This window comes from Orbicella faveolata, unplaced genomic scaffold, assembly GCF_042242905.1.
Source record: "Orbicella faveolata isolate gen_17 unplaced genomic scaffold, um_ofav_v1 contig_3, whole genome shotgun sequence".
NCBI lineage: Eukaryota > Metazoa > Cnidaria > Anthozoa > Scleractinia > Merulinidae > Orbicella > Orbicella faveolata.
Window position 1 is genome coordinate 2,981,104 of NW_028301558.1, and position 12,654 is coordinate 2,993,757.

The 12,654-nt window shown below is 39.9% G+C and overlaps 1 protein-coding gene across 3 annotated transcripts in view; it reads left to right on the forward strand.

Moving 5' to 3' along the window:
• Positions 1-19: 19 nt before the first annotated feature.
• LOC110040614 (sodium- and chloride-dependent GABA transporter 1-like) overlaps positions 20-12,654 on the forward strand; it is a 33,768-nt gene continuing 21,133 nt past the window's right edge. Inside the window, exons 1-2 of one of the 3 annotated variants that reach the window (XM_020745875.2) lie at positions 20-292; positions 9,361-9,447. In XM_020745875.2, coding sequence (XP_020601534.1) covers positions 9,382-9,447 — 66 coding nt within the window. In that variant the 5' untranslated portion in view covers positions 20-292; positions 9,361-9,381. Of the gene's footprint in view, positions 293-9,065; positions 9,448-12,654 lie in introns of those variants that run through there. The other 2 variants (XM_020745874.2, XM_089298044.1) reach the window with 2 other exon arrangements.

The following is a 12,654-nucleotide window of genomic DNA, read 5'->3' on the forward strand; positions in this document are numbered from 1 at the left end:
GATTGGAGCTGTGGCAGCAGTTGTACCGACCAGGCACCTGCTTATTCTACAGCTCAGTTGCCACTGTCTTTTCTGTCATAATCTTTTGAAAAAAAGTAAGCCCAGTATAATGAATTTCTGGGTCGTAGGAAAGTTCTCAAGCTGACAGTCAAATTCAATTACAAATGAAAAGAACAAGTCAGGTTTTGAAAACAAACATTCCGTTAATAATACCGTCATATTGGGAACTAAAAGAAGCCAACAAACTTAAAAGATAGCTTTTACAGAGAGGCTGAGACTAGTGTTTTCCCAGGTAAGAAACAGTTATTTGTTTTAGAAAATATATTTAAAGAAATCAGTTTAAATGTAGTATTCGGCCGTCCCATCGCAACAAAAACTTCTCCAGTTACAGTAATTTGCATTTCGTCGTGGAAAGTAAATATTCATCGCTTTGACGACTTAAAATGCCGAATGAAGGTAGATTTTTACCCCAATTAACGGTTAAACCGTGGAAAAAAACTCTTATTTACAATCTATAGTTTGACCTTTAGCCGTGGCTATTTTTTCCAAGTGTTTATGGTTCAAACGTGGGTGATAGGCGAGACCGCTGTTATCTTTGTTTGCCATCAAAATGGCGAATATTTGGTAAATTCGTGGGGCTTTGTATGGGAAGCAACGGAGAGTGCCCACAAATTTTATTCTATAAATATTTACATGGATGTTAGTACTTTTGAGTTATCATAGACTCGATCCTAGATTAGGTCCCACAATAGTTTTTAACAAGGAATTATCAAGGTGCTTACCTTGACAATCTCTTGTCACGCTTCGCTCATTCCGGAGTTTGGCAGGAGGTTTTTTTAGGAAATTCGCAACTCCGTCAAACCTTGACGGAATACAACTATTAAACCTAAGTATCGAAGAAAAATGGTACTTTTGCATGTAAAAATTCAGCTTGTTGGAATAAAAAATTACGTTTTGGCAGCCTCCGACATTTATGGCAACCTTGAAAATCGTCCCCCAATAAATGAAAAAAAAATCGAATTGATCCAGAGAAATGTGATATTTGTACATTAGATATAATGATTGCCTTTCGCTGAAAAAATGAGGCCAATCGGTGAACGTCCGAAATTTTCCTTATCCGTGCTTACCCGGACAGCGTCCGCGGCGCGAAATCGTACCACGTGATTACTTTTGGCCAATCTGATGAACTGTAATGCACAGCCAATCACACTATTGTACGTGGTATTTGTCAGTTCGGAGTGATCTGTTCGGACATTTCAAAGCGTTTCATGTTAAATGATTTTATTTCATGTTAAAGATCAAATTGCTACGTTGTTGACAAATTGTAAAGATAATACATTAGGTAAACGATTTTACTAAAGAAATTGTAACTAGATGAAATAATCCTCACGTACAATCGTCTGTAATTTTCCCAATAGACGGCAAGGACGTGTTGTAAAAAAATGTATGAAAAATTGAACATACCGTCAATGGATTCCTATCGATCCTGGCTACAATTCGGCTCACATAATCAATTAACACTCCACTGACAAATTCTTGTGAAGAACTTTATCGGTGTTTTCTGGCTGTGTTTCATTAGTATCGTTGAAAGGAGACAAGAAGGTTGAAATGTGTTGCCCTTGGCTTTCACTGAGCTGTCACATACTTTTCAGCAATTTACGTTTCCACAAGAAACTGACCCCGTAAATTTTACTTGAAAATTACACCTTGCAGCTTTCGGCCGTTAGCCTACTCAATTTTTTACTGTGGGTAAAATTGGTAAAGATAGCTATTGAAAATATGTGCAAAACTAGCTAGGTGATAAAACGAAATTTCAAAGTGAAGAAGCGTAATCCCTCTTTTTTCGAAGAAGAATGTACTCGGCTGATTGCATTGGGTAGCTGATTGTTAGCGCTATGAGTGAATGAAGCAGACCCTAACACTTATCAGTCGATGGAATGATTTGATGTCCATGTCCAAGCATGTTTGTTAAGATGGAGTAATTCCTTGAGATTTGGTCATGGCACAGCGTTGCCTATTTCAGACACTCGCTCAGTGGGGTTAATCGAAAAAGTGGGAGGGGTCTGGGAAAGAAAACTCTCCCAGACCCCGCTGGTCAGCCATCCGCTTTTTCGATGTCCCCCCTGATCTAGAGCCTGAGACAGGTTAGGCACACTGTTTCCTTCAGCACTTCCGCTTGCAGCTCAAGGCCGCTACCTCATCAGTACACTATACTCTACTGGAAAAGGACAATTTGTACTCTATTCAGTTCCGTACTGTTTCAGTTGGAGATATTTTATTTCCAATTTTTTCGACCTCTTGAAATTTTAATATCTCTATTTGCTAGTGGACGGCTCTTCTATATATTATTTTTAAACATGTTTTGTCGTGGCTCTTCACTTCAGAATTTGAAGGATTTCAATTTTAGGAAAAACTGTAGGCAGCCCAAGATAACGATTAGAGAATAGGACAGAAAACCCATTTTATACGGAGTTGGCGATATGACCAAGGAACAATGAGTTTTTGTTTTTGGAAGTATAAATTTGAATTTCCTTTGGACAAAACTAGCTTCACGGCACTGTCGTTAATTGTTTTCCCTGTTATCTGCCAGCTCTTTACCGCGGTCATTTTCTTGCTGAGATGGCAGTCAATATTTTAATTGTTGACGATACCTCCCGGCAGTAGGTGGTTTTGTCGACATGACGCCGTGGACGCACTTTCGAAGTACACGTGTTCGAAATCTTCACACAATGATAATTCGTCGAAACTGGCCTCAATCCAGTCCGTTTTTCAAAACAGAAGCTTTTCTGTTCCAATATAAACGCGTATAAATTGGAAGACCTGTTCTCTTATTATCAACTTGGGCAAGCTACTATCCCACTCAACAGTCTAGAAAATATCCGCAAATCTCAAGTAGACTTTGCATGTTCGGTGAAAAAAAATAAATTAATAAAATAACCGCTCTATTATCTGTTCGTATGTTACTGCGCTAATAGTGACCTTTGAATAGTAACTTAGACTTGATTCAATTTAGTGGCAACGGCTGCTGAATAAAGGCAAAGTTACATTAAGGTCCATTAACAGTAATGCACCATTGTATTAAAGGTTAACTGCCGGCTGTCTCAAAACACAGACCTCGAAAACACAGACCACAGACCGCAGACCTCGAAGACGCAGACCTTGAAATACTGAAATATGAATATATGAGTCTCGTTTTCGCCTCTGAAATTCTTAAGTATGTATCTCATTTGTTTGTTACAATTTAGTGGCCAGTGATAACACAAAAACTATAGATAATGTAGGTGTGTATCGTGTTACAGGCTATCCGGAGTGCTTTTTAACCAGCCTAAACTACAAAAAAGGTTTGATTACCAGTCATGTTTTCTATTTTAAAACCTTGACCGGCTGCCGGGCACTTAAACACTATTATAAGTGCAATGTTAAAAAAAAAAAAAAATTAAAAAGAAATCTCTTAACCATCAGTCGAGTCTACTTGATGCCTTTTTCTTAACATCTAAATCTCTTTGAAGGTACGTTTTGGCTCTAAGTACAGAATTTTGCCGTCTAGAAGAAAACCACGACGAACGATCAAATGTTGGGATCAAAAGACAAAACTTTCTCCTCTCCCCTAGAATATGCAAAGATCAAAACACACGACAGGTTTTTTTCACAGATCACAGGTCACAGATCACAGATCACAGGTCACAGGTCACCAAAAAAATGCTACAAAACGTCATAAAACAGATGCATACAGGTGCGTCCCAAGTGTAGCTATAACAGCTCTTTTCTGAAAAAAAAAAAAAAAAACGCATAGGGGAAATCAGCTGTAGCACTGAAATAAAAAAAAAATTGATCCAAAGAAAGCCAAGAGTTATTTCTGTTGAAAACATAAATTGTTTGTAGCCTTTCAATTTAATATGAAAACGAAAGAGGCTTCCACTGATGTTGACAGTGAACCAGGGGGCCTAGAATCTAGTCTGTCACGATGTGTCACGCACGGCATTTTGATGCATCAAAATAAAGGGTTCTGTATGTTTTGCGAAGGGTGGATAGAATTTGTATTTTTACGTGGCACAAGATTTAGCCTTTGCATTTTTATGTGAAAAGTGATTGCTTCTTTTTTTTCTGTGAACGTGAAGCTTTTTTCGAATTTTTTGTGATTGGTGAAAAAGCCAATTACTTTTACGTGAAATTGTTTTCAGAAGAGGTATAGCGGACCCTCTTGTTTCTGTTTAGTACATACTTGTTGTAAAGATTTCAAGAAAAGATAGAAATATAACAGTTCAATTTGCTATCATAATGAATTATCTTATTACGATAAAATATATGTAACACTACATGTCTGAAAGCTACATTTCAACCCATTTCGCACATATACCACCCCTAGAAATTTTTCATTAAAATTATAGAGTAAAACCTTTTTAGTTAGGGTTTGTTGCGTGGAAAAATCGATAAACCTCTTGGGAATCTCGTAAAGTTGTTACATCGCGAGTTTTACTGAGTGCTTTTTGGTTGTGACCTGTGACCTGTGACCTGTGACCTGTGACCTGTGACCTGTGAAAGAAACCTGCCGCAAAACACACAGGTACCAAAGAAATCTCTCGAGGTCTGCGTTTTCGAGGTCTGTGGTCTGTGGTCTGTGTTTTCGAGGTCTGTTTTTCGAGACACCCGTTAACTACCTAATTTGGTGCGGCTTGACACAGTGTAACGCCTTCTCAGTCGTTCAGTGTTGCGTTACGCATCCCGTCATCCCCTAGTTCTAATACGGGACTTAAAACAGAGGGGCTCCCCGTGCTAGGAGAACGTTTTCGCAACGTCCGTGTATTTTCAGTGTGTATTTGTAGCTTTGTTACCTGTTTACTCAAGCCTCACCCGAAGCCATTCCCAAGTACGTTCCATTACAGTCTTTGACAATCTTATCCGGACATTGTGGTAAGGAAATCCTGTCATGCCTTACTTTGAACTTTCACATGTTCAAGCTGTAATAATTCGACCCAACACCGTGGAAAATAAACCTGAGTAGAACTGTTAGACATGTGGATCGTACCAATGTTTCTCGCGCCCCGTTCTGCATAGAAAGGCGGCCGCTACACACAGTATTCCAATAGTCTTCGTACTCCATTCAACTCCACGATATAAACACACATCCAACCCACACCCAAGGCTAGCGCTAGAAACAGAACCTTTCTACTCTCTCTCAAACTCAAATTCAAAGTGATAATACAGTCAAACCTGTATTAGGCAGACACCCTCGGGACCCGTGCTGGTGTCCGCTTAATACAGGGTGTCCGTTGAAAACAGGTTCCCTCAGAATTCGTCTGAAAAGGGTCATATCAATATTCGTCAGTATCAAAAGACCTTGAAAGGGTCAAATAGCATTCTCGTGGACGGTCGAGAACTCTGAAATACCATATTTCCATAAACAATGACAAGTATATGAGGTAAAGCTATTTAAGTATACAGTAACAATATCTATATTGATCGAATCACTTGAAGGTTTACAAAATCAAACAAGAACAAAAGTTCTGTAAAAACAAAACCGAATAACAAAATATTGCATTTCTGTGACAGCTCAGTTTGTTGGGAAACTTAAACAACCGATCTACTAAAACGTGGACAAAAAAAAGATAATGCATTCTTTTTGCAGTGTCCGTTTGATACAGGTTTCTAACAATAGAAATGACCATAAAAGTCAAGTTTAAGGTGTCCGTGTCCACTTAATAGAGGTGTCCGTTGAATACAGGTATTTTTTTACAGTGAATGTGGGAAAAGAAAAATGGGACTTGCACTGCTGTCCGCTTAATAGAGGGTTTCCACTTAATATGGGGTACACTTAATACAGGTTTGACTGTAAATAGCCAAGTGTTTCACTTGCCCGCGGACGCAACCCAATAAAGCCAGTTCCGGTCCAAACGTAGCTCCACTCATGCGCCGAACCAAACTTGATAAAGTTCGACTTTAGAGCGACTTTGCAGCGACGGCTGGTTCAGACGGCGTACTTGCGTCGAATTTAATTCGGGAAGCCGGTGGTAACAATTTTTCGACGAGAAAACATGCGTTCTGAATTCAAGAACTCTATCCAAATAGAAAAGCTGTGACTAACATTTCGCTGTTATAGCAATATTTAGGGAAGCAGATTCAAACCAAACTCAAGGTTCAGTGTTTGTATTTAGACAGGTTTTATCCCGGTTAATTCGACTTGTTAAAAGGAAATCTCATAAGCTGGGTTTTTGTCACGAAGAAAAACCAAAAAATGAATTTGCGCTAAAGAAACTCGGTTATACAGTCCCGTTTCTCATAAATCGAGGACATACTGATATTTTTAGTGACGACTTTGAGCTTCATACATGACTGGTCACGCCACTCAACTTTGAGCCAATCACGAGTCCCGTTATATGAAAAATACATTACAGTAATTTATGCATTACGTTCGACACATGAGGAGAACGCCGTATGAATCAGCTGCCGCTCCAACGTCGCATAGTGCGATAGACCCTGCCGAATTTAATGTTGTTTGCCGCACCAAACCTAACCTGCCGAACCAAACTGATTCAAACGCCGCTCTTCTGCTGTACTTAACTCATCAGTTAGGTTCGGCGCATGAATGGAGCGGCGTTTGGAACGGGCCTAATACTTATTATCTCAGGCAGCTTCGTTTGGTCGAATGTTCTTCATTTGAGATATAGGCCAAATGGTGGTAACAATCCCCTCACAAGCACGCTTTATGGACCTATTTTAGTTAACATTTTGACTGGAATTCAAACCAAAGAGAGTCGATGGACTCAAAACGTGAACATTTCTACTAAGGTTAGGTGTCACACAAAACAATATAAGTTTAAAAAACATTGGAGTAGAAAATTTGTTGGTGGTCTATTCTTTTGGACAGGGGAGTAGAAATGGAGGAGGGACATTAGGGACCGTTCCTTTTTTACTAGGGAGGGGGGGGGGGCTGGTGGGATTTGGGAAGCACCATTTGAAAATCGCATGACCCCCCTCAGCTTACCAATTTTTTCACATGGCCCTCCTTATAGCGGTCATTTTTTGGGATGACCCCCCCCCAAAAAAAAATTAAACAAACAATTTCTAGATTTCAACTTTTTTAATATTTCTCTATTATCTCCCTACTTCACGTTATTGTGCTCACTATGAAGACAATATTTACAATCCCTATACTACAGAGAGCTGTTGTTTAAAAAACAAATCAAAAGAAAGAGAAGTCAATTTCGGATCTCCTAGTTATGGCTCACCCTGAGCGTGTGACATTTGGCCTCTCATTGGCATCTTCCTCATCTGAATTGATGAATGCAAGAATGACGTCACCTGAGTCATCTCCTCCCCCAGAGGCAATGGCATCACTGTCATACTCATCATTGTCACTTTCATCCGTTTCAGTGCTGTCAGCACTTGCTCTGTTGTCATTTTGTGTCAATGTCCTGACATTTCTCAGTGTTGGTTGGCCAGCTCTGAGAGGACTCTTCTGCTGCAAGCATGAATGTCTTACAATTGCCTTTACTTTCTCAGTCTTGCTGCTTTTCAAATGCTGCTTCAGCCTGTGGTGGTTCAAGTACTTGTTTAGTTCTGGAACACGTAGCTTTTTAAGTTTGGTTAGATCTTCGCACAACTCAGTCCAAGGATAATCCTTATATGATTTATCTTTTGCGTACCTACTTAACTTTGCCTTTTCTTCTGCTCTCTTTTTCGTTTTAAATTCCAGCACTTCAAGATGCTGAAGATAATCCACCACAAACTTTGATTTGACAATAAACTTATCTGCAAATAGAGCAACGCTCTCTGGGTGAGAGCACAGAGCAATGGTGGAAAAGTTGAATGTTATATTGAAAGATGCAAAGGAACACGATTCCACACTCTTTCAGTCCAATGGGCTTGCTTTAAAGCAGGGCGAAGAACTTGCCCACAGTTTTAATGTAAAACAGATCAAATGTATAGAAGCTAAGTTGACGAAGGTCACGCAGGACATGGAAGCACTAGAAAATGAGAAGAGCAATTATAACAGCATATTCAAGGGCATACTCAAACAGCACATCAACAAAAGGAGAAGGAAAAAAGAAAGCTGCAGAAAGTCAAATGAAAGAAAGAGGAGGCGGACTGAAAACAACGTCCAACGAGTTTATGGAATCTGTGTTGGAAACCCGCTAGGAAATGATCTTCCACAATGCCTTGTGTACCCTCCTAGAACGGCTGTCCCGGAAGAGTGTATTAAAGTTGATGATGTTGCCACGTCGTTATTTAGAAGAGATGGGCCATACATCGCGCAGCTCTTGGAAGGGAATTATTTCACCAATGCTGCAAGAAGCAGAATCACCACCATCCTTGAGCAGGAAGTCAGAGATTATGTTTACACCTTCATGTACCCTGAAGAGTACACCCTGACGGAAAGCATTGCTGCTTCTTGCAGCATTGGTGAAAGAGACTCCCATAGCAGCACAAGCGGCGACGAAGAACTCGACGACAGCAAAGATGGGGATGATTGCCAGTGAAAGTTGCATTCGAAAATAACAGTGTTAAATACTTCTTTTCAGTAGCTACAAATGCTTTTTGTCGCCAAAAGTTTTTTTAAAGCAGAAGGAAAGTTTGTAATAAATTTGTATCCTGCCTTCTATATTTATTCTATAGCAATTTTTTTGATATTCAAACATTGTCCTATTTTAAAGTTTTACTAAAATATTTCAAGTGACCCCCCCTTTTCCCCTTATTTTCTTGGGATGGCCCCCCCTCGAAAGCCATTTTTTTGCGTGCCCCCCCCCCCCCAAAATCCCACCAGCCCCCCTACCTTATAAAAAATGAACGGTCCCTTAATGTGCGACGCACAGCCTAGGGAGGGAGATTTCGTTTGATTATTGTCCGTCCTGGTTCGGTTTACTTTTTTGAAAACATTTTGCAGTCAGAATCACCGTTGGTCGAAGACCGGTACTTGTTGCGTGTTAACGCCACAAAGTGCACCTTTTCCCTCTCCCCCTCCTCCGCTCCTCGCCTCACCCCCCACGCACTCGTCCTACACAGAGTTAAAGGTCGAAGATATCAAGTAAATGTCAACAGCATTTCCTTCTTCCAAATTAAATTGTGTTTACCTTTAGATAAGTTCCTCATTGTCTGAAGTCAACATTAAAATTCAGCATAATAACTCCTTCATGATCTAAACATTCCAGCCATCGTGATTGCTTTGTTTTGCTTTCATTTTCGATCATTTTCGCGCCACATCCTGTTTCCAGGATGAACAGTCTTCAATCATCAGGAGGGTCGCTGTCAATAGTGGCAACGCGTTAATATTTGACGTGTGAGTTTAATTAGAAAACTACCAGTTCTACTACCTCACAAAGAAACAGCGCTAGGCGGCTAATCCTGTCAATTTTCATCACGAAGGGCGCTGAACAAGGAAGCTTCATGGACAGAGCGAAGGAATTGCCACAGAGGGGAACAGCATCAAAGCCAGGAGCCGAGGAAGGAAAGGTAATACAGTTTCATAATGTTTAATTTTCTACGACGACCTGGTTAACATTACGCACAGCAATAAGTTCCCGGGAATGTAAGACTTTTAATTACTTCTCACTTCAAATCGCATCACCAGTTTCTGGGAAAATGCTGTCCCTTGTTTGCGTGCTATTCAGGATTTGTAATTAATTGTCTTGTTGAACAGCTCCATCAGATCGACAGCCAAAGCTTCTTTGCAGACTTCTTTTAAGCGAGAGCTTCAAAAGCGCGGATTTGTAATTTTGCATCGTTTCTCGGAAGGTGATACGCAGTTGAAAACTTCGAAACCTTAAACCTGAAGAATGTTTGAGAGTGGCTTTTAAAAATATTATAGATCAAGCTCGATGGATTTTTGCCATGTCTGCGTGGTCTTCGTATAGCAACTGGCCGGTGAAGGATTCCTCGTGGATTCCTTTGTAGTCAAAAGCTTCCCTGGTACCTAAAGTAAACAACATCTAAATAATTCAATTGCACGTGGAGGTCAACCACGCAAGGTCTCGTGATATTGTTATAATGTTTTAAAATGTGTATGTTGTATGTGATACATTATTATGAAAGGCAAACGATCGCAAAGCTTTTCGAAATTTTGGTCTGCTCAACCAGAAATCACGACACGTTATTCACTTTCAGTTTCTCAACATGTACAGTTTAGATAATTCGTTAAGGCAGATTACAAGGGAATCACCAGAATAAGGGACCATTTATTCAAAGTCAATTGCAAAATGAAATTTTTAAAAGAAATAAAACTAAAGCTGTATAAAAAAGTACTTCATTTCAAAGGTGATCTTGACCTTACGACATGTCTCATTTAAAATCCGTATTGCATCCTCCCCCACATTGCAAAATTCATCTGTTGGAATGTGATAATGTTTAGCTTTCGAGAAAGTTTGCCATATGGCAGGCGATGGAGAAGAGGGAAGAAACTATATATTATACAAATCAGTATAAAGTGGTAAGCTTACAATCAGTATCTTTTGTTTGAAGCGCGTGAGTATAGGAAAAAAAACCTCGTTACGATACTGTTCGACGTGAATACGTTACACTTCCGTCACGCCACGAACTGGAGGAATGTTACATTTAACTTATTTTACTGATAGCCAATCACATAATCGAGAAACTTTTACAATCTTTTTATTCATACGAGATGAGCGTGTAAGGCGTTATATTTTCCAAAGTTTCCTCACAAAACACACCATTCTGTTAATTATGATGTTTCGGGTGTTCGGAAAATATTGAATCCGGAATCCGGAATCCGGAATCCGAAAACGGAAACGGAAACGGAAACGGAACCGGAACCGAAACCAGACAAAAAAATTGGAAATGTTATGAGGGTGTTACTGACAATAATTGCTCAAGGAAGACTTTTCGTCTCCATGTTTCTTATTATCGCTTTTTGATCGTCCGGAACAAAACTTTTCTGCGAGAATTTTACATACGCGTGAATGTAGCAACTTGGGTCAGGGATCACAGTGAGATTGCCAAAAGGAGATGGATGATACACGGAGCCCTTTCAAGGAAAGGCGCGACTTATGGACATAAAAGTTTTCACTGTTTTCAGTTATATTGAGTTTGGAAAGGTCTTCCCATTGTACAAAACATATTGATTTGTTTTTGTCTGTAGATGACGACAAAGCGACGGGTCGATTGAAATGTGAGTCTCTGTGAAAATTTGAGCTTGTTATGCTTTGAATTTAAGCTTGAGTCTCTAGTCGAACCTCCGGCCGCGACCACCTCTCGTAAGCGACCACTTCTCCTCAGCGACCAGTTTTCCAAAATACCAAAAGTTTCCAAGTCAAATCACTATATTTGGAACCTCTTGTAAGCGACCACCTCTCGTAAGCGACCGCGACCACATTTAGAGCTAAAAGTCTCAAATCTTCTTTTGTTTTTAACCTCCTGTAGGGCGACCACTTGACAGATGGTATAGAGCGGAAATTGGTGTTGTTCCGTTCGACTTAAAAGGGAGTTTATCGGATCAGAAGCGAACCTAGCCTGCGTTGCAGACGGAAATTTACCCCTAAATAGCTAGTAACCCGCGGTAGGTTGCGTCTGCGACGCAGGCTAAAGCGAACCATGGTACTCCGAATATCTACTTAAGATAGCTTAAATATTTTTGTGGCTACTAAAAGTTATTACATGGGTTTAGATGGGCACTGGCGCATGGGGAAAGTCTCTGCATGTTTCCATATGCTAATGAGACAAAATCCTGACCCAATATGGTCTAAGTTCTCGTAAGCGACCACCTAGGCGTGACATTTTGGGTGGTCGCTGACGAAAAGTTCAACTGTACATGCGGAACAGCATTAGCTGATTTTATGAATTTCAGCGGTTATGTTCTGATTTTTTTATAAAGTCATGTACATAACAACAGGATAGTTTGTTGTTTGCTGGTGAAAGTGTAGAACTGTGATGTATAGGCTCATTTGATAAAGAAGAACCCATGCGTGTCCTAAATAAACAAACGTAGGCTCTTTCACGCGGTGAAATATTGTCGTTTTGGTTTCTGGTTTTCTTTATTTTTTTTTTTTACTTAATATTCTCTCAGTAATAAGAGAACATTTTGAAATATGTTTGATAATGAATATTAAAAGAATAAAAGTACGACGTTTCGAAGTCATCTTGACTCCATTATCAAGTAGAGGTGTTAGCTATAGTTCTCTGTAGGTCAATTCAAAAAAGATTTCGACGCAGAATACGTATCCAATGGAAAACAAGATTTGGAGGTGAAAAGAACGATTTTGACGCGCTGGCAAATAACCAGAAAGTCTTGCTACAGCAATGATTATCGGTAACACCCTCAAAACATCTCCAATTTCCAGTTTCGGTTCCGTTTCTGTTTCCGTTTCTAGGTTTCCGATTCCTTATTTTTCATGCAACAAGCAAGATGAGCAAACTGTCGCAATTCTCATCCCCAGTTTCCACCGTCTTCGTTAGGAACGCCTGGAACTATGATCCCATATTTGGCGACCAAGAAAAAAACGGCCTTCGGCCTTTTTTAGGGAAGCTTGAGTAAAAGAAAAACTCAAAAGTCGAAAACAAAAGCTCAAAATTAATTCGAATTAAAGCGCTCAAAATTCGACATGACGCGAAGTACATTAGTGAGAAACGAAGCACCCAAACATCGAAAGCGAAGCACTCAAAGTTCGAAAGCGAAACATGTAAAATTCGAAAACCTCAGCAACGAAG